Genomic DNA, 25,121 nt, shown 5'->3' with positions numbered 1-25,121 from the left:
ATACAGGGCGTATGATGCCCTTTATTGGACATACAAAAAACTGAAGGAAAAGCACTCTCCTTAGGTATTTCCAAGGACGGGGCCTTTGTTCTTTCTACGTATAGCTCACAGCCCACCCCAGATATCAATAAAGAAAGCCAGATTGCCTGGATCTACTAAGGTTTTTTTTTAACAGCTCCACTTGAATGAGTCGTGGATCTGGCTTTTTTAATGGTGTTGACCCTTTGCCTGACCTTCCTCCCCTCCCTTCTGCTGCCGCCTTAAGAGTCCAGATGGAGTCCTTCTCTAGCTGCTTCCTCTTTAGTGCCTCTGTAAGTTAGATCAACCGAATCTGGGCCCTCAGCAGATCAGCCTCCTGATAGTGTATAAGCTGCCCAGGGCTTAAAGCATCAATAGTAGGAGAGGGGGCCTCGGGCCTTTGTGATGCGATTTGCGAAATGTCCGAGCGGCAGCCCGTGATGAAAGCTGAAACGAGGGTGGATCCTTTTTTTTTTTACCTATTCCCCCGTGTGCCCCGCAACCCTACCAGCGGCTAGCCTCGATTCGAACTTACTGCCATTTCAGTGTGTGTCAGCGACAGCGTGGGCAGATGGGAAAAATTTTCCCCACCCCAAATCGGCCCTAAACCAGCCCAAACCCCGCCCCCAACGTCACCGACCCCGCCTCCAACATCACCGACCCCGCCCATCTGGCAACACTGGTCTGTGTGTGTGTGTGTGTGTGACGTGACGCAATTCCTTCCACTGCCCCCTGGCCCCTTGCTGCTTCCTGCCCGTGCTCTGACGCAAGTTCCTGTTTCCGGCGGGGCAAGACTCAGCAAAGAGGTAGTAGTGGAGCTCGTCGCAGGCAACTTATATAATTTCTTGCTGCCGTCGACTTTAAAAAACAAGCCTAAAGGTAGGACCGGGGAGGGGAGAATGAGAGAGCTGCCAGAACGGGACCCGTAAGGGGAGGGGAGCCGCTGCGCTGGGCCCGGTTCCCTGATTAGTTGTGCGGGCCACCGTGTGCCCGTGACCCGGTGACTCTGCGTCATTGCTCAGCTGTGCGTGTGATAGGAACTGTCTCTATACTTCGCCTGTCTCTTCCGCAGCTTATCGGTCCATCCAGCTTCAAGCCCTGTTGACCAGCTCAGTCTGACTCGCGGGGGGGGGGGGGGAGGGAGGGAGAGGAGAGGAGAGGAGAGGAGAGGGAACCTCACTCCAAACAGGCAGTATTTAGCTACTAGCAGCTTATTTTAACACTTGCATTGTGACCCACAGGACTTCCTTGCATATAATGTGTACAGGCAATTTTCAAACCCGAGGAAATAACGTGTTACCTCGTTTTGTGGATAGTGAGACTGGAAAACAAGTATGAAATACCAACGCCAAGGAATTTGATCTGTCTTGAGGCTTAAGTAATTGTACATAGGTGGCTATTTTTAGAGCCCTGTGCATCTGGTGGGGTGGGCTCATAGTGCATAACATACATAGGTGGCAGGGGGGTGGGGGTCTACCTAGAGTGCATGCGCACAACTACGTTGTTTCCTTTTGTCTTGGCAATATTGGAGAAATCCTGAAATATTTTTTTTTCTTCAGAATGTCGTCAGGTGCTTTATTTCCAAGCCTGGTGTCTGGCTCACGGGGCTCTTCCAGCAAATACCTGGTGGAGTTCCGAGCTGGCAAGATGTCATTGAAAGGTACTACTGTCACCCCAGATAAGCGGAAGGGACTGGTTTATATCCAGCAAACTGACGATTCTCTCATTCACTTTTGTTGGAAGGATAGGACTTCTGGTAATTTGGAGGATGTGAGTAGATATTCATTTTTTTATATATATATATCCAGACTTGTAGAGAACTTCAGTTTTACATCTTGTATATTTATTTCATTCTTGGTGGGGGGGGGGGGGGCATGATGCTCATAAGTTGGGCACTAAAGTGAACTACTCTGAAACAGAGCCCGGCAATGCTTAAAGTAAATTTTATTTAAATTATATGCACACTGTGTACAACGGAGGAACTGCAAGTTTTGCAATAAGCGCAGTCCTTGTGCTTATACAATCACAGACCAGCAGCTCTCTGCTGACCAAAGTACCCACCTGTTGTAGACTACTCAAATGGGGACTAAAATATTGTTAATGAGAACCTATAATAGTAAGGGAAAATTGATTTTAAGTTATAGTCTCAAATGTAAAACTGTATGTTCTGGAGGAGCTTTAAAAAAAAAAAAAAGAGAGTTTGCCAGTAGTAAAGGGAGGTACTGGTACACATGCACATGTTAAATGCACGCTCCGCTCGGGCTTCTTTTTCTTCCAGCTATCAAAATTGGCAGATTTCGAAGAAATCCTTTCTTCTAACACCCTAATGTCAGCAGTGAGGGTAGGATTTGGTTTGTGCAGTGTTTCTGAGGGAATAGCTAAGGACCTCATTTACATAGGATTGACTACATTTTAATACGGCCATTGTTGTCATGCACGTTATTCCTAGTGTTAGTGCTCTCTGAGTATTCAGCACACCCTAATGCCGGCACTATTCTGGCGCTGATCGCCTCTTAGCGCTGGCATTAGGTTCTGAGCATTAGCCCCTGGGTGAGGAGTGTATAAAGGCCACAATTAAAATTCATTTGTAAATCTAAACTGGCTAATGACTTCTATTTACTCTGTTGGAGGTTGAGGATAAGAAGCTGTCTTTATGGCATAAGATAAGAGTACAGCTAAACAAATTTGTGCTTAAATTATAAAAGACATCAAAGTTGGAAAGCAGGTTCTGGATTGCAGGTTTCTAGTTCATCTTTGGTATGGCTCTCAATGCTTGCAGATTTGAGACCTGGAAGCTTAACATTTCAGAAAAGGGGTTAAGACCTGGCTGTTTTCTCTGCTGGTGAGGGTTGATCACTCTAGAACTGACAGGCTGCCTTTAACTTCCTTTCTGTGTCCTTTTCCTTAATTTATGTTTTTATTCAGAGCTGGCCTGTAATTGAATGGACTATATTTTTCTCTCTTCTACCCTTTTTTGTTGTTGTCTTCATTAGCCTGTATTATAGAATTTTTCATTGTATACATCAAACTGCTGGTATATATCAAATTAATGGACAAAACTAAAATAGACAGATGTTTGTCCATTTCTTGCTTTTCATGCCTGCAGGACCTTATCATTTTTCCTGATGACTGTGAATTTAAGAGAGTGCCTCAGTGCACAACTGGACGTGTGTACGTTCTGAAGTTCAAAGCTGGATCCAAACGACTCTTCTTCTGGATGCAGGTATGTGAAGACCAGCTTTGTTCATTAGCTAGTATGACCCTGGATGATTCAGATTGGTTGTGTGTGTATAGCTGGATGTTAGCTTGCCTCCTCTAATCTCTGTGGAGTAATATTCTAGTTACTCTACAGAATTTCAAGTACTGTTTGTATTAAAAGAGGATTGTAAGAGATTAAAGTCTGTTCATCAATAAGTTTTTATCAGCTTCATATGCAATGATGTATGCACTGGTTATATTGGTTATTACAGTGCTTTTTGTTGGTATTGTGTGGAAGGATATGAAGAAATTACAGCGTGCCTAGTTTGGGCAGGACCAGTGCTGGTTCTCTGTTTTGGAATTATATTGGTTTCCAATGTGGGAGAGAACAATTTAAGTTATTCATGTGAGCATTGAAGTGCCCTGGACTGACTGACTTGGTTAACCAGTTGAATTGGTATGTTCATGAGAGACAGCTCCATTCAAGTCAGGGTTGCTTCTTATAGGTACCAGACTATTAAGAAGAACACGCAATGGGCTCAGATTCAAGGGTGTGCATTTTCAATAATGGCCCCCTAATTGTGTGCATGATAAAACAACTATTTGGAGTTCAGGCAGAAAGCTAAAATTGTTATTTCCCATGATAAAGGGGTTTGGTTGAATGTGATATGCTATGCTGTTGGCTGGGTTTGAGGAAGTCCTTGCTAATTGCTGTATATCTATGTAGAACAGGAGTCAACAAATCCTGGGCTCCAGGTCGCCATGGTGCCTAAAATCTACACTCGTGCGCCCGGAGGAGTAGCCTAGTGGTTAGTGCAGTGGACTTTGATCCTGGGGAACTGAGTTCGATTCCCACTGCAGCTGCTTGTGACTCTGGGCAAGTCACTTAACCCTCCATTGCCCCTGGTACAAAATAAGTACCTGAATATATGTAAACCGCTTTGAATGTAGTTGGAAAAACCTCAGAAAGGCGGTATATTAAGTCCCATTTCCCTTTCCCTTGTGGTGCTGAAAAAGAAATGGCATATTTCCTGCTTCTCCGCTGTGACTCATTTGCTTCTCCGCTGTGACTCATTTAAGCTGCACTGTTCAGGATGTGCAGGAATTCTTGCAGTTTCAAGTCTCATGAGACTTGAAACCACAGGACCAACTTGAATTTCCTGTAAGGCACATCTCAATCTTACTGAGATCCAAGTCACTCAGGAAATATGCTGTTTCTTCAGAAGGTGAGGGGGATAAGTGGCCGGCCTCGAGAAAGGTAAAGGCTGGAGGTACATGATTGAGGGAGACAGGATAAAAACGGGGAAGGGAAGGTACATGAGAGGGAGACGGGATAAAAATGGAGAGATGGAGGTACACGAGAGAGGGAGAGGCTGGTTAAAAATGGGGGCAGGGGAGGTACATGAGAAAAAGGGAGAGATTGGATAAAAAATGGGGGAGGTGGAGGTAAGTGAGAGAGGGAGACTGGATAAAAACGGGGAAGGGGAGGTACATAAGAGAGAGAGACTGGTTAAAAATGGGGGAGGTGGAGATAAATGAGAGGGAGAGACTGATTAAAATGGGGGAAGTGGTGGTACATGAGAAAAAGGGAGAGATTGGATAAAAATGGGGGAGGTGGAGGTAAATGATAGAGGAAGAGACGAGGTACATGAGAGAGAGGGAGACAATAAAAATGGGGAAGGGGAGGTACATGAGAGAGGGAGAGACTGGATAAAAATGGGGGAGGTAAAAGAGAGAGGGAGAAACTGGAAGTACATGAGAGAAAGGGAGACTGGATAAAAACAGGGAAGGGGAGGTACATGAGAGTGAGACTGGATAAGAATGGGGAAGGGGGAGGTACATGAGGGGGATAGACGATAAAAATGGGGGAAGTGGAGGTACATGAGAGAGGGAGGGACTGGATAAAAATGAGGAAGGGGAGGAGGAGGTACATGAGAGGGAGAGACTGGACACAAATGGGGAAGGGGAGGTATGTAGGGAGAGACTAGATAAAAATGGGGAAGGGGGAAGTACATGAGAGGAAGAGACTGGATAAAAATGGGGGAGGTAAATGAGAGAGGGAGAGACTGGATAAAAACAGGGGATGGAGAGGTACATTAGAATTTAAAAGTTCCTAATATAAATATAGATGATAAAATAAATGAATGACAGATGGAATAATGCACACTCCCTACAGCAAAGCTACCTAAGACACAGAGTAATCATAGACTTCACTATAAAACAAAGGTATACAACCTCGGTATCTGGTCATCTACATAGGCAGCTGACCATGCAGGCAGTTAGTGAGAATTTTCTTTGTTGATGAGCTTGGTCCTTGTGACATAATGTTTTGTTCTTCTTTCTTCAGATGAGTGCTGCTGCCCTGTTCCTTTTGCAGATGCATCTTTTATACATAAACTCATCAGATGCGTCCTTCTAGTCATGATAGTCAAGATCTTTTTGTTGGGTGTTGACTCCTAACTCAGAACTCATCAGTTTGAACTTGTAGTTGGGATTCTTTCCTTATGTGCATGACTCTGCAATTGTCCAAATTTCCTAGTCTCATGAGATCATTCTACAAATCCTATAATCCTTTGCCATTTTAACAACTTTGATTAATTTAGTGCAGGGGTTGCTATATATGCTGCTTTTAAAACCTGGTTAAGTGTTGGCTGACTCTGGGAGAGAGGGGACTGAACCATTTAGCTTCAGGAGGTCATAAAACCAAGGCTCTCTGAAGTCATAGATTTGGATGTGTGATTGGGTAGGGGGTCTTGGTTAAGGCGAGGGTTGTTTATTTCATCTTATTGTATAAATGCATCGATTCTTTATATGTTATGTACTTAAACAGTAAAATGTTTGACATTTTTTAGTGCAGGGGTTCTTAATGCTTCTATTGCATGCAAATAGATCTAGTACATATTCATTGTGGAAATTCTGAGAACCAGGTTAGGTTGTGGACCTTGAGGATTGGATTTGAGGACCCCTGATTTAGTGTCATCCACAAATTTGATCACTTCACTTGTCGTTTGTATTTCCGGATCGTTTATAAATGTTAAACACAGGTCCCAGTACACCCTTTTCTATGCAGAAAACTGACCATTAAGTCCTACTGTTCCCTGTACATTTCTCAGGTTTTTGTCTGGTCTGTGCTTTTCCTTTTGTGTAATTAGATGACTTGGAACAACTAAGATTATTATTTGTTGCATTTGTATCCCACGTTTTCCCACCTCTTTGCAGGTGGGAAAGCGGTATAAAAATGTTTTAATAAATATTGAGCCTGTGTTTACTTCGTAGTCCAGGTAACAGGAAACGTCTCTCAGTGCTGCATACCTCTAGGAGCACTATAGTGAAGTAGCACACACAAGGCAATTCATTGGTTTCTTGTGTGAATTGTTTGACAGTTGAACAGTAAGGGCCAGATCCGCTTTCAGCACTGGATTTCCGTTAAGCTCAGGCATGAGCATCTACAGCAAGTATTCTGCAACCCAGGGCCGGCCCTAGGGTTTCTAGCGCCCTCCTGCAGTCTATTAGTCGGCGCCCCTACCCATCCAGGGGCGGGATCACTATGGCTCCACCCCCACAGTAGACACACCCCTTTTACCAGCCATGGCATCATTGAAAATATTACACCAGTATAGAAGAAAAATAACTTAGCACACAGACCAGGAATTAGGAGAACAGACAGTCTTGCCAACTCTGAAAAACAATGTGTTATCAAAATTTCAGAATCTAACAAACAGATCCCTATTCAGACACTTGGCCTTGCAGTCACACATGTAGAACAGAGATAGCCCCTCTTCAAATTCTTCAAAAATTAACCTGAAATCCTAAGAAGTTAGACTCTGCATGCAGCACAATAGTCTTCCTATCCAGCACAGCTTAGGATCTAGCTAGGGCAGACTTAATCAGCATAAACTAACATATTCTACAATCTGAGTTGGACAGACTAACAGGAGTTACTGAAGTGGGAATGAGAGATAGGAGATTGGTGATGGTTAGGAATTGAAAGCAGCCATCTAGCCCTCCTGTCCTGTGAGTTGCTGTGTTGGGGTGGGGGTGGAAAAGGGTGGGTCAGGTGCAGCACTAAACAGCAGTCTCTGACAAAACAAGGGTCCAGGCTGTGCTGTCTCTGAGCCCTCTCTGGGCTGGATTCCAGCTCCTGGTTTTACTCTCAGTCTCAATGTGTTTGGAGCAGTGAGGTCCTCTGACAAACACAACAGGAGGATATTTCTCTGCTTGGGAGGGGGGAGGGGACTGGACAGAGAGCTGACAGCTCCTGCTTTGGAGCCAGACTGAGATGAGCAGGAGAGATTAGATAAACAAAAGCCTCAGCAGGCGCCCTTGAAGGCAAACGCCCTCCTGCAATGCATAGCCTGCTTACTGGGTTTGACCGGCCCCGTTGCAACCCCATGCCTAAATTCCAGCTATGTCCCTGACCCACCTATGCCCCTCCTGTGGTCGTGCCCACGTTGAAGTTGTGCACCAGGTTAGGTGCAGTACTTACAGAATACCTCATAAGACATTTCCATGCGTAACTATTGGTTCCAATAAGGGCAAAAATTCTGCACCTGACTTGATAAGAATGTTGTTCACATGCTGCTGATCTGTCTGCATAGCCAATTGTTGGATTGTCTCTGAATGCTGATATCACAGACTTGCATTTAGGATTGTATGGATGTGGGTAATGAGTGCGCAGAGAGAGCTCACGTATAGATACCTAGTAGACTAATGGACACAGGGTTTCTTGATGGACAAAGACTATAAATGGTGCTCTGTTTTACATTCCTTTCCTTTCTTAGGAGCCCAAGACAGATAAAGATGAAGAGTATTGTCGGAAGGTGAATGAGTATTTGAACAATCCCCCCATGCCTGGTGCCTTGGGTGGATCTGGAAGTGGAGGCCATGAGCTCTCAGCCCTGGGAGGTACATTAGCTCCTCTTTGGTTTGTAAATTAACATGGCCTTGGTGTGGCAGGCTGGGATACTGTAGCTACAGAGCAGTTAAATGTATTTTTCTTATTTCTCTCATTTCAGACTTTCCTTTTAATCTCATTTTGTAGAGCTCTTCAACTTCAGTTAATATTTGTTTCCTCTGCTAATGTAGATTTGTTGGCAGGACTTAATTTTTAGATAAAACAGAAGTGAAACTGTGGAGCCAAGGGAGAGTGTGTGTCCAGGCCAGGGGGGAGGAGAAAAGGGGCTGGATTAGGGAGACTGTTTACTGCTGAGGCTTCCCCCCCCCCCAAAAAAAAAAAAGCTGTCTCCCTGTAGGCTGGCTGGAAGGAAGGGGCTGGAGTAGAGCACCCTGTTACTCTGGAATCTGAAAAGAAGTGGCAGGATTATATTCCAGGCCATTCCCTCAGCAATTAAGCCATATAAGTTGGCATCGTGTAGTGAGTTTGTCTGCTTTTCTGGTCAGGATGTGTTCCTAGGCTGAGATATACTGACTTACCTTAAGAATGATTGGTCCTCAAAGACAACAGGTCAGTTGTGCTTTCTGGATTTCCATAGTGGTCGGAGTGCATGTAAATATGTAATGTATGTTATGAAAATACTGCCCCCCCCCCCCCCCCAATGATTGGGAACCTGGGAACCTTTGCTGTAAGGCAAATATGATTATTCGTACCCATATATAGTAAGTTGTACTGACTCTTAACACCTACACATTTGTTTTATTTATTTATTTTTTTATATTAAAGGGTCAAAAATGAAGGGAAGATTATTTATTTATTTGTTACATTTGTACCCCACATTTTCCCACCTATTTGCAGGCTCAATGTGGCTTACATATGTTGTGGTAACCTCTTTTTTGCCATTTTTGTCTTCCAGCATATAAAATTGAGCATTGCTCCAGTAGTTTCTGAGGGTGACCAGTCCAAGTCACAAGTATTTTGGCAGGATCCCAAGGAATAGATCCAGACCTTCTTGCTCATCTCCAGATATAAGCAGTGGCTTTCCCAAGTCTTAGATGGCTAGTTATTGTCCAAACCCTTTTAAAACCGATTTGTGAAACCAGAGCCTTTGATGACAAATTCCACAGTTTAGCTATGCATTAAGGGGCTGATGCTCAGCACAGAAACCATACTGCTGGAATAGCGCAGAAACCTAGCTCACCAATGCTCAAAGGAAATGGTATTCTAATTAGATGCGTGCTGTAAAAGTGAAAGCAAGGTGGGGAATATGCTTGGCATAGAAGAGTTTTGCTGCAAGCTCAGCTCCTGTGTGCATACGTCTGGCAAATCCGAAAGTGAAGCACACATTGGTGTTTTTTTTTCTGTGCCTTTAAATATAAGCATTTCAGGTTTTGGGTTTTTTTTTTTTTTTACTTTGTTTATATTTAAATGCAGGAAACGGGCGCCAATGTATGTGCTTTTACTTTTGGATTTGCTCTGACTTGCATACATTCGTCTCTCACTACCAGCACTTAGGAGTTTGCACAGTCTTCCTTCTTCTTCCAAATTATATAAAAACTGGCAGATATTTCAGAAAGGATCGTGAGAAATCCTCTCTTCAAACACCCTAACTCCTGCTCTGAACTGGCGTTATTTTTATCAGTGGTAAGGCGGCTTTCTTTTGTGTGCTGTTCTCGGAGCATTGGGAGGGTATAGAAAATGACCTTCGTTAACATCCTCTGAGCATTCTGCACTCACTAGTGCGGGTGCTAGTTTGGCGCTAATCACCTCTATTGCCCATGTTTGGTTCTGAGCATTGGCCCATGAAAGAGAAAGGTGTGTTTTTTATTTTCCCAATTTGTTTTAAAAGAACTACCTATTAGCTTCATAGCATGCCCCCCCCCCCCCCCCCCCCCCCCCGGTCCTAGTTCTCTATTTACCTGTTCACACCACTCGATTTTTCATCATTTCTCCGCTGTCTAATCTCCTCTAGTCTGAAGCAAAACTGAACTAGAAAGTAACTGAGTCAGTGTTGTCAATTCAAGTGCAAAAGAATGGAATGGTAATCAGAAGGGTCTTGCCCTAATTTACTGTGACCACCTGTTCTATTACTAATAGTACACTATTAGACAAATACAGTGCTGTACACATCATGTAAGAGACAGTCCATGCTGACAGCGCTTACAATCTAATCAAGAAAGACAAACTGGGCAAATAAAGGATTAGGGTGTTATTTGTAGTAGGAATGAAAATGATTGTGGGTACTGGACAGTTGAATAAGGGGTTAAGAGTAGGGCTGTCCATTGATCCAAATTTTAAATCACACGATCAAGTGTGTCAAAAAGTTTTAATCGCATGATTAATCGCATAAAGTGTCCCCCTCACATTTTCACTTGTATAGTGCAAAATATAGACTGCAGATGTCAATTCTCAAAACTGACATGTACTTCAGTTACTAAACTGAAAATAAAATAATTGTTCTTACCTTTGTTGTCCAGTGATTTTATTTTTCTAATCATCTTATTCCCTGTCTCTAGTTCTGTTCCTCTGTCTGTGCTCTGAACTCTATTTTCAGGGCCTCCTCTCTCCTCACTCTTTCTTTTCTCTCCTCCTCCCTTCTTCACGTCTTCCCCTATAACATCTTCCACATTCAACTTTCTGCCATTTTTCTTCCTCCTTACTGGAGAGAGCAAAATGATGCGATTAATTGCGTTAAATGAACGTCCCTATTTAACGGTTAAAAGCAACCTCAAAAAAGTGGGCTTTTAGCTTGTATTTGAATAGGGCCAGAGATGGAGCATGATGGTGCAGCAAGATAAAGGAATGGAATCTGGATCTTGTGACAAGGATTTGTGCCACAAAGCCATGGTTAGCAATCTGAGGTCATTTCACTGTAGGACAGCAAAATGTGCCTTTGTCAAAGCCTTTCAAACACTGTCCCACAGAATATTTTCTGATATCTGTTTTTATTTTTAATATGTATTAGAAATGAGTGATCTCTTGAGTCTTGGCTATTAATGCAAGAGTGGCTTTCCAAATCAAATTTATTGTCATTTTAGCAAGTTGCTTTAAGCTGCTTCTGCATCTAAATCAGCTCAGTCAAATACAATGGAACATTAAAGTGTAAAATCTGTTTCCATTATAGGGGAAGGTGGGCTGCAGAGCCTTCTGGGAAACATGAGTCATAACCAGCTCATGCAACTGATTGGACCAACAGGATTGGGAGGACTTGGTAATACTATTTTAGAGTGAGCATATCCTGGGAGAGGAGGTATAATTTGTTAGTATATGCAGTATATAGCTGTACAGTGTATCTGCAGATAAGACTTATTTAGAAGGCAGTGTAAAGGAAGTGCTAGTAAACAAAATGGGTCACCAAAAAGATGAAAATAGGACTATGAAGGATTTCACACAGATTGAGGCATTCTGCATCATCTTTGCAGCCAGACACCTCACAGCTTGAAGTCTAAAGTCTTATTGACTCCAAGCCAAAGACTTTATCAGGGAGTTGAAGGAGCAGCTGACCTAGTAGCCAGCACTTCTCAATAGCTGCTCATGCCCTTCACTTAATGCAGTACTATTCACTGATCATGTTCAATGCTTGCAAACAGGTTGGATTTTCAGGCTATGCATAATGAATATGCAGGAGATGTTTACATACAGACTGCCCCCCTATGCCTGCAAATCTGCCTTGTATGTATTCAGTAGGAATTGTCTGAGAACTGACTCATGGCTCTCAATGACCCTATATTTATTTATTTATTTGGATTTTGCTCTCACCTTTTTCAGTAGTAGTTGAAAATGAGTTACATTCAGGTACACTAAGTATTTGAATACCATTGATTTTAAGACTTTCCTCATCACAGGAACATTTTACAGAGATGATTAAATATACTGAAGGCTCAGTTGTTTGGAAGAGAGGCCTGTGTTTGGTAATATGGCTTGCCTTTTTCTTCCTGTGACAGGTGGACTTGGTGCACTGACTGGCCCTGGTCTGGCTAGCTTGCTGGGCAGTGGAGGACCTCCTGCTAGCAGTTCTTCCTCAAGGTCGGTCTTCTTGAAGCAGCAGCAGTGTTCTTATAGAGTGCTGTAGTTCATTAATTGGCACTAGGTATCTCTTAATGTGGGTTTGTTTTTCAGCTCGCGTAGTCAGTCAACCGCGGTCACTCCATCCTCCACCACTTCTTCTACACGTGTTGCATCAACTCCTTCTGCTCCAGCTGCTGCAGCAGCTTCTGCCACAACAACAACAGCAGCAGCCAGCCCCACTACTGCTACGAGTTCAGGCAACGGAGCCAGCACAGCAGCTAGCCCAACTCAACCCATTCAGCTTAGTGACTTGCAGAACATTTTGGCTACTATGAATGTGCCAGCAGTGGCCGGAGGTGGGCAACAAGGTGAGAACGGCTGTCTGAATGGAAAACCTCTTTCATGTCATTCCATTAGTTTTATGGCTATTTTGCAAATTCAGTCCTGTGACTCTGATTTCTGAGATCACAGTACTGGTATAATCTAGTTCAGGGGTTCTCAACCTAGGACATCCATAATAAATGTGTATGAGAGAAATTTGCATGCACTACCTCTGTTGTAGCAATCTAGTCATGTATATTCATTGTGGATATTCTGAAAAACTGAGTGGCTGAGTGCGTTAAGAGGACTGGGTTGAGAACCACTGATCTTGTCGCAAAGCCTCAGATGACATGTTAGTTTTCATAATACATTAATCTGGGTGAGAGTATTCTGATCACCTAAAAGGTTTTTCATTCCAGGGCCCTTTTCTCATTTTTCAAATATAAAGTTCAGTTGTGTGACGTATATTGGAGCTTTTGCTATTGTATGACATTCTACAAATTGCCAGGATTTAAACTATCATCTTCCAGAAGTACTTAACAGTGTAAGGTGATATAATCAATAATGCTTGGCAATGGTAGCAGTATAGTACACAGGCTGGATGTTGATAAACCTCAGCTGAAGGTGAGTTTTTAATACTTATTTTAATAGTCCACATAAGTTTGTTTTGTTTTTTTCTTTTTTTAATATACTGCTAATCTGAATTTTATTCTTCCCTTTTAATCCTGATGTTTGTCTGTATTCCTTATTCAGAAGTGTAGTGTGTGAAATTCAGACCCATGAAAGCTGTACGCTAAGGAACCTTTCAAAGGACAGATTTTTACTGGCTTTTACAGTATCTGGTAATGACCTTTCTTTTCTTTTACACTAGTGGATTTGGCCTCTGTATTGACACCTGAGATAATGGCGCCTATCCTGGCAAATGCAGCGGTTCAAGAACGGCTGATGCCTTACCTTCCTTCAGGGGAATCTCTGCCACAGACAGTAGATGAAATTCAGAACACATTAACATCACCTCAGTTCCAGCAGGTGAGAGACAAAGCACCTGACGGCTTCAATCTTTATTCTTAATGGTGCTGTTCAGCAGTGTCTCAACATGTCTGCTCTTTCCAGGGTACCCGCTTTACTCTTTTGTAATCTTAGACCATCTTTGCTTTAACAGCAGAAGCAACTGATATGTCAGCACTTTCTTTAGTTTCTGTAGGTTTGTAGATTTCCTACAAAAATTCCAAGACTATAACTTCTAAAAATGTCCGATCTTTAGCTAGCAGATAATAGCTGATCTATAATGTTCTACCCCTTTACCTGCGTGGCCCAGGTGCTGTTTGTATTAGTCTAATTGAAATTCATCTAGACTTGATTCCACTATATGAAATGTTGAGTGTGTCACATAAGTCAAGGGGATGGGGGTAACGTTTTATGCACCAAGCAACCAAGATGCATACTAGCAACGCATTTCACCTCAGGGCGGGGGTGGGGGAGACACCCCTCTCCCTACAGCGAGAGGGACAGCTGTGTGCTCCCTGCTCTGGTCCCATTAGCCTCTTCAAACTCCTTCTCTCACTCTCATTCCCCAGCAGTCAGTTCATGAAACTAAAGTGGTAATATATTTAAAACAAATTAGAGAGAGGATTTTCTTCTTTTCCAGTTTAGTGAGTTAAATTGTAGAATTCTTTGGCAGAGGTTATGGTCACGGTGATTAGCATAGCTGGAAGAGTTTAGACAAGTTCCAGGAGGAAAAGTCCATGTACCATTCCTAGTTATGTAGGAGTGAAAGTTTTGTTTTGTTTGTTATGTTTGTTACATTTGTACCCCGCGCTTTCCCACTCATGGCAGGCTCAATGCGGCTTACATGGGGCAGTGGAGGGTTAAGTGACTTGCCCAGAGTCACGAGGAGCTGCCTGTGCCTGAAGTGGGAATCAAACTCAGTTCCTCAGTTCCCCAGGACCAAAGTCCACCACCCTAACCACTAGGCCACTCCTCCACTCCTTTTTCCTGGGGTGGGCAGCAAGGAATAATCTGGGATTCTGCCAGGTGCTGGAGTCCTGTATTGTCCATTGTTGGACAGGTTGCTGGGCTTGCTGAACCTTTGGTACGACCCAGTATGGTACACTTTATTCTCTGACTCCCCTCACGCCTTTCTCTAGTCTTACTCTGTCAGCAGCTGTTGTCCCTCTGGGGCTACAACACCATGTTGTCTACTGGGTTGCTGCTGCTGTTGACTACCTCATCCCATTAGTCTATGTGGGCCAGTGATGTGATTGCTTCAGTATTAAAATCGCTACCTTATGGGAGCCACATGTGCCTCATAAGATGTAGTTGCTCACTAACATAACTGCCATCAGTGAAGGCTTTCAAGACTATGTAAATGATGTCCTGTTTAAAAGTGGGCTTCCTCAGCAACCCTCCAGAGCAATCAAGACACTTGGGTTATGCACGCTTACCAGCAGAGGGAGACTGAGAACACCTGAGTTTGTACACTGTATATCTATCCTGTACAGAACCCCAACCAGCTAGTATTTCTCAGTCTCCAGCAGAGGGTAGACGTGCAGTCTATGCAGCCTGGCCTTTCTGGTAGGCCCAGTGGGTTACTTTGAGTTTACTAGGTTTCTGTTTCTTGTGAGCATCTCTTCTTTGAGGAATAATTAAATAACTGCTTAAAAAAAAAGGAGTTTTATCTAGTTCCCTGTACCTGGTGCCTTGGAGTGCTTCTGGGCTGTGGATCTGGTGGGGCCCTGTCTCTGGGTGTTTGGCCAGGTCCCTCTCCCTGCTCTGCCCTCCAGTTGGTGTGGACAGCTGCTGTGCCTGAGCTGCCGTTTGAGAGCGGAAGGCTTGAGTGCCTTAAACAGCCTGCAGCAACCGGGCTAAAATACTGAGTTCAAGAAAAAACCCACAATCATTCTGTGTACCAGTTCGTCAGCTGTCATGGAGGGTCAGGGCTATTCATCTTGGTTCGAGCAGTGGGTTTGGGCCAGCTCAGGGCTCTTTTCTGCATTTTCTGAGGGCTCCACAGAGATGTGTGAAGCCAAACTTTTGCGATGCCGCTCGCGCCAGAGAATAGAGACGCCTGGGGCATGGTGTCTGCTCTGTGGGGAGGTGCCTGATTTGGCGGCGGAACAGAGCAGTTCCGGTTCAGCTGGTGCAGATTCTTTAGTGCAGGCAGGCTCTTCGGTGGCAGTCCCAATTCCGCCATTTTTGAATCTTCCCTCACTACAGAGACACCTCAGCTGGTGCAGGAGATTCCTGTTTCTGCCTGTGTTTTGGGAGGGAATTTGTCTGGTCTTTATTTCAGGCTTGGAAGGGTGCCCTGGTTCAGGGGGCTTCTCCCATTTTGGGACCTGCTCCAGTGGTGGTGAAATGGCCTTGCCTATGGGTTGAGGAGCTGGAGGACTCTTCACTCCCTGTGTCAGAAGAGGGTCTCAGTGACTTCGAGGAGGAGGACTCTCTGACCACAGAGCAGGAAGGAGATGCCCTGATGCCCAGGGAGAGTCCGTCTGTGATTAGAATTTTTCACAAAGAGAGGAGTTGACAGAGTTGATGGTGTCTATTACCCTAAAGTTTGAACCCCTGTAGGCTCCCATGGGCAATACTAAGCAGGTGGGCCCTTTGGTTAGGGGGATCCGGCGTCTGCCATGGTCCTTCCCTATGAGTAAGGATCTTAGGGACATGGTCTTGGTGGAATGGAATTTTCCTGGTACTCCGTGTAAAGTGACTCAGGCCATGGTTAGACTTTATCCGATTCCTCAGGAGGATAGGGATTCTCTTAAGCCTCCCACTGTGGATGTGGTGGTCACAGCAGTGACCAAAGCGAAGGCCATTCCTGTGGATGGCTGTGCAGTTCTCTGTGACCCCCCCCCCCCCCCATAATAGAAAGATGGAGTCTCTGCTCAAATGTAGTTTTGATTTATCGGCATTGGCGCTGCATGCATCCGTCTGGGAGAAGGGGGGCCTTGTGGCTCAAGCCTGTTTTTGCTGGTCGGAGAAGGTCTTGGATGATTTAGCCTTAGAGTGGTATTTGTGCAGGAGTTGGCCAAGCTGGAGATGGGATCCTCATTCTTGGCCAATGCCCTGTATGACTTGCTGCGCACTTCGACAAAGAATATGGCCCTCGTGGTGGCTGCCTGGCAAGCGCCTCGGCTTTGGGGTTGGGCTGCAGATGCGGCTTCCAAGTTGTGTTCACTTCCCTTTAAAGGTTCCATGCTTTTTGGAGAAGAGTTGGATAAGTTGGTCCACAGTCTTGGAGAGGCCAAGGTTCCGTGATTGCCAGATCTGTGGTCCAAATCGAGTGGTCGTGGTGGCTGAGTGCGTGGCCATTTTCGAGAGGCTAGGCGTTATCGACCAGGTAGGTCTGGTGGAGATCCCAGAGGTTGCTTCTTTCAGCGGATGCAGTCCTTTCCGGGGGGGGGGGGGGGGGGGGGGGGAAGGCATTGTGGAGGTCGCAATTATGTTTCAGGGGCTTCTGGTCCAGTGTGCAGTTCTCGGCGAAGGTCTCCCAGTGGCGCCTCGGACATTTTCCAGGTGATGGTTGTCACAGCTGCCCTTCAGAAGCAGGGCATTTTGGTCCATCCATACTTGGACGACTGGTTGATTCGGGCAAAGTCTCATTTGGAGAGCAAAAGGTCCACCGGGCAAGTGGTGCGCTTTCTGGAGTCTGTAGGCTGAGTGATGAACTTAGCCAAGAGTCATTTGCAGCCATCTATGTTCCTCGAATATTTGGGAGTCTGTGGTTCGACACCCTGGTAGGACGTGGCCCAGGGCTCACATGAGGCCACTGCAATGAGCTCTTCTTTCCTGCTGGTCTCCCTGTTTGTTGTGTTTTGCTCAAGATTGCTGTGGTTATTTATTTATATATTTAGATTATGCTCACACTTTTTTCAGTAGTAGCTCGAGGTGAGTTACATTCAGGTACACTGGCTATTTCTCTGTCCCAGGAGGGCTCACAATCTAAGTTTGTACTTGAGGTAATGGAGGATTAAGTGACTTGTCCAAGATCACAAGGAGCAGCAGTGGGATTTGAACCGGCCACCTCTGGATTGCAAGACCGGAGCTCTAACCACTACGCCACTCCTCCACAAGAAAGTATGAAACCCATCAAAAGAGGGGCCAGACATGTTCTGTTTTCACAGCTGGTGCAGGTCAGTCTGCTGGTTGTGGTCTGTCTGCAGAAGCACAGTTAGTTTTTTATGGTGGGTCCAGGTACAGGGTCCTATGGTGGCTTTTTTTTTCTTTGTTTTTCTCTCCATTGTTATCTATATACTGGCTGGAGTTCTGTACAGGATAGACAAACAAGTGACCAAACTCAGGTGTTCTCAGTCTCCCTCTGCTGGTAGGCGTGCATAACCCAAGCATCTTGACTGGTCTGGAGAGTCTAGAGCAGCCAATCCTAACCCAATCCTCGGGGCACACCTAGTCCCATCAGGTTTTCAGGATGTCCACATTGAATATGTATGAGAGAGATTTGCATATATTGCCTCAATTGCATGCAAATCTAACTCATGAATGTTTATTGTGGATATCTTGAAAATCTAATGGGACTAGGTGTACCCCGAGGACTGGGTTGGGACTGACTGGTCTAAAGGAAAGAAAATTAGCAGGTAAGGCCTAATTTCACCTTGTGCTTTCTTTGTAGGCATTGAGTATGTTCAGTGCTGCCTTGGCTTCAGGTCAGCTTGGCCCCCTCATGAGTCAGTTTGGATTGCCAACAGAGGCCGTGGACGCAGCAAATAAAGGGGGTAAGTGAATTGTTTACAAATAATGGACAGTCGCCATACACGACAAAAGAGTCTGGGGTGGGGGTAGCACCAACCTTGTCCATTAATTTAAAAAGTCAGGAAATATTAAAACAGAATATTTCCTCCCCAAAAAAGCTGTTTTAAGCAAGCTCATTGTATGGACTCTGGTTTCTTCCTAGCATTTTGCATAAGTGCTGCTTAGCCTGGTCTAAACTTCCTGCCCCTGCTGGACTAATTTATTGCAGCCTCTGCTGTACCTGTGTTTGTTTGTTGTTTTTTTTTTTTTTTTAAATTAAGACTTCTGCTTACTTCTTGCATACCTGAACTGCCGTTATATCAGTCATTCCCTGTGGAGTTATTAGCCATGCAGAAATCCTTTTGCATGATATGAGTAATTGTGTCCTTTTCTTTGTCTAGATGTAGAAGCTTTTGCGAGTGCCATGCAGACCAACTCCCAGTCTGACCCAAAGGAGGAAGACAAGAAAGAGGAGGAGGAAGACATGAGCTTAGATTAGTGCTGTCTGTGTATGAGTTTTATGGCAGATTGAAGCTGTTCTAGATGCTAGCATCAATTTTTCTGCCTCCTATTCCTTTGCTACTTCAATAAAGATGTTTTCATTAGCTGGCAAAACATTTTCCCCCTCTTCATTACCAGCACTGAGGATTTTAAAGAAAGTTGAATTGGGATGAAAGGTGATGTGCTACAATTAAAAATAGATTCCTGGGTTTGCAGTGGTTTCATGTCAAATCTGTTGAAGATGGTTTAAGTTGTAGTAAAGAGACACTGGTGCTCATTTTCAGAGAATATAGACTCATTTACATGGAGGGGCCCTTTTGATATGACATCTGTCTGATTTTGGATATTTTGCTCAAAATGTCCAGAATCCAAATAGCGAATATAGTCATTTTTGAAAATGGCCACTTGGCTAGATGTTTTTGTTCTCTGTGTGTCTATCTTTTTGGTCCATTTTCGGGGGGGGGGGGGGGGGGGGGTGGAATCCAAGTTAAAAAACGCACAAAATCTCAAACCATTGGGATGTAGGAGGAACCAGCATTCTTAGTACACTGGCCATACAGACATCCCAGCAGTGCAGTGCAGTGGACTTCACATAAAAGCTCCTAGCTACACATCTCACAATTACCCCCTTATATTGTATGGTGAGCCTTCCAACCCCCACCAAAAACCTACTGTACCCAACTATACACTACTGCAATAGCCCTTATAGCTGCAGGTGTCGCCTATATGTGGATACAGTGGGTTTTGGGGGTGGGGCTGACACTTCTACCACAAGTGTAACAGAGTGGGATATAGGCCTTGGTCTCCACAGTGCACTGCACCAACCATTAGGCCATAACATCTATTGCTGTCATAGAGGTTGGTATGTGCTGTTTATTTTATGTCTTTGGGTGGGGGGATCATTCCTTTTTTCCAGTGGTCGTCTGGTCATTTAGGGCACTTTTTTTGTGGCTTAGTAGCTATTAAAACAGGTCTAGCTCAAAATGTCTTAGTTTTAGTCCTGGATGTTTGTTTTGTTCCATTATGGCAGGAAAACATCCAAGTGTTAGGAACACCCTAATTACACCTCAACTGCCTCCTTGTGATTTAGATGCACTGCAGAAGCATAAACATCTGCAAAATAGGTTTCGAAAATAGCAATATGAACGTTTTGGCAAGTAAAATGTCCAAATGCTGCTTTATGCCACTTTTTAAATGTTTTTTCTCTTTTAAAAATGAGCCCAATAGTATCCTAGTACCTTTGTAAGTCTATGAGCCTCAGTATGAACTACTAGTAGCTTGTGTCCATTACAAGTAAGGTTAAATAGGAATTTGTGAGCAGTGCCGTAGCGAGGGCGGCTGCACCCGGGGCGGGTTGCCGCTGCGCACTCCCCCCGGGTGCAGCACGGTGTCCCCCCCCCCCAGAGCGCACTGTAGACACCCCCCCTAAAACACTCAACCACTCACAAAGATGAGGTGGTCCGCCCCCGAGTCCACGTCGCTGGGAGCTGCGTCGGCTCCGTTGGTTCCTTGCTGTCTCTGCCCCGGAATAGGAAGTAACCTGTTCCGGGGCAGAGGGAGCAAGGAACCAACAGAGCGGACACCCCCCCCCCCAGCGGCGTGCACCCAGGGCAGACCGCCCCATGTTTGTGAGTGGTTGAGTGTTTTAGGGGGGGGGTGTCTACAGTGCAGCTTCTCATTTTAAACACCTAAAAAAACCCAAACAAACCCATAACATTACTCTTCTGAAGATTCTGTGTACAATATTTTAAAATTCTGCATGGCTATTTGTATTTATTTTTGTGGGGGATTTTGTGCAGAACTTCATCATAAGCCCTGAAATCTCCTCCTGCCTTCCCCCCTCAGTCTGTCTCTCCCTCAGCAAGACCCCTAATTCTGTCCTCTGCCTTTTCCTGAAAGTACTCTCACTTATCCTTTCTTTTAAGGCATGCACCGCCATCTCATTCTTTCTTCTCTTCCCAGTTTTTATTGTGTATCCGACCTACCCTTCTTCATGGCACATGCTCAAGTTTTATTCCCACACAAATGCGCAGAATTCCCTCAGGAGGACAACATAGAACATGTCCCTTTATTTTATGCTAGCTTTAAGAGGAGTAAGTTTCTATAGAACAAGTTCTGTTGCTTTGTAATAGTTGACCTTTGCCAGCTGGAAGATGGAAGGGAATGATAGCAAGTGTTAGTTGAAAACATGTGGTTGCTGTAGAATTAATAATGTAAACAGCTGATTAATTAGGGTGATGGAGTACCAATTGTCCATTATGCCTTTAAGCTTTAGTGTGGCGTATTTAAAGTGCCGGTTAGAACACAGGAGTATACATTAGAAGGTTGATATATTCACCCATGGCCTTTCAACCCTTTGAAACTAATAAAAAGTTTAACTGGCATACAAAACAGTTTCATGCACTGATTTTCAAAATATTCATAAATGAGCACTTTGTCTGTTTTTGCATTGCAGTTGCTCATTAAGAATTTGCATAAAGCAACATGAAAGTTCATTATACAGAGGGCACTAAAGTTGCATAAAGTTTTTTTTGCTAGTGGGCTGCTGGCATTTTTGTACTTGTAATAGGCATAGGCCCACCTCTGGGGGGAAAAAAAATAACAAAATTACAGCTTCCATTACGTAGCTTCTCAACTATTCCAGAACCTGTGGAATAGTTGTCCAAATATTGCTCTTGGCATCAAGTCCACCTCCCCAGTATTTTCTATCTCCAGCAGATGGATGGACACACTTTTCAGCCTCTGGTTCTGAGTGACTTGCTTCTGTTTCATTTGGGGTAAGACTTGTAGAGACTGCGAGCTCACTCCTCTCTTCTTGCATCTCCTTGTCAAAAGGGAACCAAGGCGGTCAGTGTTCAGGCCACTGTAGATTCCTTGCTGGCACTCTGGGCCATTGTTCCAATTCCTGAGGCCAAACAGTGACAAGGCAGATACTCCCATCTACTTTATTGTCCAAAGAAGGAAAGCATCTGATCTCAAAGGTCAAGGTCTGAACTGCTGCCTCTGGGTGTCCTGCTTTCTCACGGAAACACTAGGGGCAGTCATAGCCTCGGTTCAAGCGGGAGATTTTCTCATCATCCTTGATCTCAAGGAGGCATACTTTCATATACCCATATGGCTGCCGCACATCAGAGGTTTGTGTTTTGTGATGCTGGGCTGTCACTTCCAATTCACGGCTTTGCCCTTTGGTCTCAATAGGGCACCAGGAACCTTTACCAAATTTATGATGGTGGTTGTGACCTTCCTTCAGTACCAGGGAATCGGAGTTCACCCATACCTTGATACCTGGCTCATTCGTGTATTGTCCTATTCACACAACTTGGAATTGACAGTCTTCTGCAGTCAGGTTGGGTGATCAATTTCAAGAAGAGCAGACTAACTCCATCGCCAACGCTGGAGTATCTGGGCATTATATTTGACACAGCAAGTGAGAGGATCTTTCTCACAGAATGCAGAAGATTAAAGCTTGAAGCTGGTTCAATAAAATCATCTCCGTCATGGCAGGCCCAGGGTCTGGGACTATGTCCAGGTTCTGGGGTCAGTGGTGGTGGTGAAGGAAGTGGTGCCTTGGGCAAGGGCTCATGCAGCCATTACAGGAGACTCTTCTCAGCTGCTGGTCTCTTATGTCACAGAAGCGTGACCTTCATCTTCCTTGGATGCTGGTTGCAAGATGTAATATGCAGTGGTGGTTGCCCAAGAATTCGACTGTCTGAGCTCCCATTCCAATTACACAATGGAGGTGGTGACAATGGATGCCAGCAACTCTGGTTTGGGCGCACACTACAAGTTCCATCTGGCATAGGGCACATGGATGAACAGGAGTCTCAGTGGTCGATTTTAACTGCTTGTAGCTCAGGGCAGGGTGGAATGCCTTGCTCAACTTTGCTCCCTTTCTGGCGGGTTCCCAGTTTGAGTTTTCTCTGACAATGTGATGGCAGTGGCTTATATCAACAAGCAAGGACTTGCCAGAAGTACGTAAGTGTTGCCATACTGGGACAGACCGAAGGTCCATCAAGCCCAGCATCCTGTTTCCAACAGTGGCTAATCCAGGTTTAGAAGTACCTGGCAAGTTATTTTCTACAACAGGCAAGCAAACGCTCAAAGGCGAGGAAGGCACTGATAACAGCCTGCCTGGGCAAAATACAACAATTGGAGAAGCAACATAAAATGAATAGATCGCAGCAGGTGTGGCAGGAGCTATGTATAGAGAGGGTGAGGCTGGACGCCATATACTCAGAGCATTTAGAGGTACTAAGAGCTAGGCAGGGGGTACGCTCTTATGAGTTCACTAATAAAGCAGGGCGATTACTGGCTACAAAGATACGCAGGCAGAGAGTAGATCGGATTATCCACCAGGTACGGGATGGGAGTGGTAGCTTGCTGAATCAAACTGAGAAAATACGTCAAAGATTTGGGGAGTATTATCAAGCGCTTTACGAACAGGAAATTAACCCGACACCCGAGGCGGTAGATGAGTTTCTGCAGGAATGCGAGCTTCCCAATTTGGCTAGACAGCATAGGGACCTGTTGGAAAAGCAGGTTACCCCACAGGAAATACAAGAGGCAATAAGTAGCTTGCCGTCTTACAAGTCCCCAGGGTTAGACGGTCTCCCTAATGAATTTTATAAGAAGTTTGCTCCCGAGTTAGCGCCGTTGCTTGCGGACCTGTTCAATCAGGTAGAGGAGGGGGAGGTTCTGCCGCTGACTATGAGAGATGCTTGGATAGTGGTGATACCCAAGCCAGAAAAGGATCACACCGAGTGTGGTTCCTATAGGCCCATATTGGTACTCAATGCCGATGTTAAGATATTGGCCAAGGTACTGGCCAACAGGCTGGCACCTATACTTCCGACTTGTGCACCCAGACCAAGTGGGCTTTGTGGCCCACCGAAAGGCGATGGACAATATCGGGCGTACGGTAGACCTAATGCACCTGGCAAAGAGGAATCGGAGGCCCTTGTGTCTCTTGAGTTTAGATGCAGAGAAAGACTTCGATCGTGTTCATTGGTCCTTCATGTATAGAGTTCTGGAGGTTTTGGGTTTTGGAGCAAAGTTTATAGGTTGGATACGGGCGTTTTATACCTCGCCAAAAGCATGTGTTAAAATAAATGGAAATTATTCTGGGCTGTTTACATTGCATAGAGGAACGAGGCAGGGTTGTCCCCTGTCTCCTCTTCTATTTGCTATGGTTATGGAACCCTTTGCAGCACGGATACGGCAAGACCCGGGGTTCGTAGGGGCCCGGGTGGCAGAAAGAACGCATAAACTAGCACTCTATGCAGACGATGTCTTGCTATATGCGACACGGCCTTTGACTACATTCCCTCGGCTTATCCAACTTATAGACGAGTACTCAGTAGTCCCGGGATTCAAAGTGAATATGGCAAAGTCCGAGGCCTTGAATGTAACTATAGATGAGGAAACGGTAACAGAGCTGAAGTCATCATTCCCGTTCAGGTGGGCCCGGGGACAGATTAGATACTTAGGGGTTAAACTGACGGTACCACTATCAGAGCTTTTCTCGGCAAACTACAAGGGGTTGATAAAGACAATTGCAGAGGACATGGAGAGATGGGGAGAACTAGAGGTATCCTGGTTTGGACGTATAGCTATTATTAAGATGAATGTCCTACCTCGCCTCTTGTATTTATTTCAAGTGCTGCCTGTGAAGGCGCCCAGGCGATTTCTCGCATCCTTGCAAGATCGTATTGTGCGTTTCGTCTGGGCAGGAAAGCATCCCAGATTGTTGCGAACCTTATTATATCAAGAGAAGAGGAGAGGAGGATTGGGAGTCCCAAATCTTCATTGGTATTACAGGGCAGCTCAGGGAAAGGCAGCTGTAGAATGGTACCAAGACTATCCTGACAGACAGTGGGTCCACTTAGAACAGCATTCCCTTGGAGAGACACCGCTGGGGGCACTTATGTGGTTGCCAAGATTTTTCGCAAACTGCAAGAAGGTGTATGCCCCTCAGTGGAAGTTACTCTCTACTACTGGGACAAACTATTTCCGGAGGGCAGGTGTGTGCTGTCCCGAATGACACCAATTGCTTATAACCCTTTGTTTCTGCCGGGGAATACTACGGGTGTCTTCACTCGGTGGTATGCGGAGGGAGTGCGAAGGTGGGGGTCAACTGTATGATAATAATAACTCTGTACTAACTTTTGCGGCACTAAAGGCGGGGTTCCCCGTGGTGGAGGGCGAAGAGTTTGCATACTGTCAGTTGTCGCATTTCCTCCATAATGCAGCAACCAGAAAGGTCATGCAGTGGCAATCACTCCCCCTTGAAGAGATATGTGAAAAATTAACTGGATCCCGAGGGCTCATTGGGAGAATATATAGATGTGTCGGCGCACAGGCTCCAGGACATAGTAGTCACAGGCGCGTGTGGGAAAAGGAATTGGGAAGGACCATAGAGGAAGTAGAATGGGAG

General features: G+C 45.0%; 1 protein-coding gene across 2 annotated transcripts; it reads left to right on the top strand.

The window, feature by feature from the left end:
- Positions 1-746: 746 nt before the first annotated feature.
- ADRM1 (adhesion regulating molecule 1) lies at positions 747-18,804 on the top strand. 2 transcript variants are annotated; one of them, XM_030211539.1, is made up of 10 exons: positions 747-824; positions 1,578-1,788; positions 3,125-3,241; positions 7,998-8,121; positions 11,235-11,321; positions 12,055-12,136; positions 12,230-12,486; positions 13,311-13,468; positions 18,069-18,171; positions 18,589-18,804. In XM_030211539.1, the coding sequence occupies exons 2-10, from the start codon at positions 1,579-1,581 to the stop codon at positions 18,684-18,686; spliced, it is 1,236 nt and encodes a 411-aa protein (XP_030067399.1). In that variant the 5' UTR covers positions 747-824; position 1,578; the 3' UTR covers positions 18,687-18,804. The 2 variants fall into 2 exon arrangements, with proteins under 2 accessions (XP_030067399.1, XP_030067398.1); XM_030211538.1 differs by having other exon boundaries at positions 781-897.
- Positions 18,805-25,121: the final 6,317 nt, after the last annotated feature.

Source organism: Microcaecilia unicolor, chromosome 8 (genome assembly GCF_901765095.1).
Source record: "Microcaecilia unicolor chromosome 8, aMicUni1.1, whole genome shotgun sequence".
Lineage (NCBI taxonomy): Eukaryota > Metazoa > Chordata > Amphibia > Gymnophiona > Siphonopidae > Microcaecilia > Microcaecilia unicolor.
This window is presented reverse-complemented; position numbering and strand designations above follow the sequence as displayed.

Excerpts from the sequence above, each read along its gene's own strand:
- ADRM1 (XM_030211539.1), top strand. The coding sequence starts at position 1,579 with ATGTCGTCAGGTGCTTTATTTCCAAGCCTGGTGTCTGGCTCACGGGGC. Across the intron at positions 1,789-3,124 it reads CTTCTGGTAATTTGGAGGAT|GACCTTATCATTTTTCCTGA; the intron begins GTGAGTAGATAT and ends TCATGCCTGCAG. Across the intron at positions 13,469-18,068 it reads CATCACCTCAGTTCCAGCAG|GCATTGAGTATGTTCAGTGC; the intron begins GTGAGAGACAAA and ends CTTTCTTTGTAG.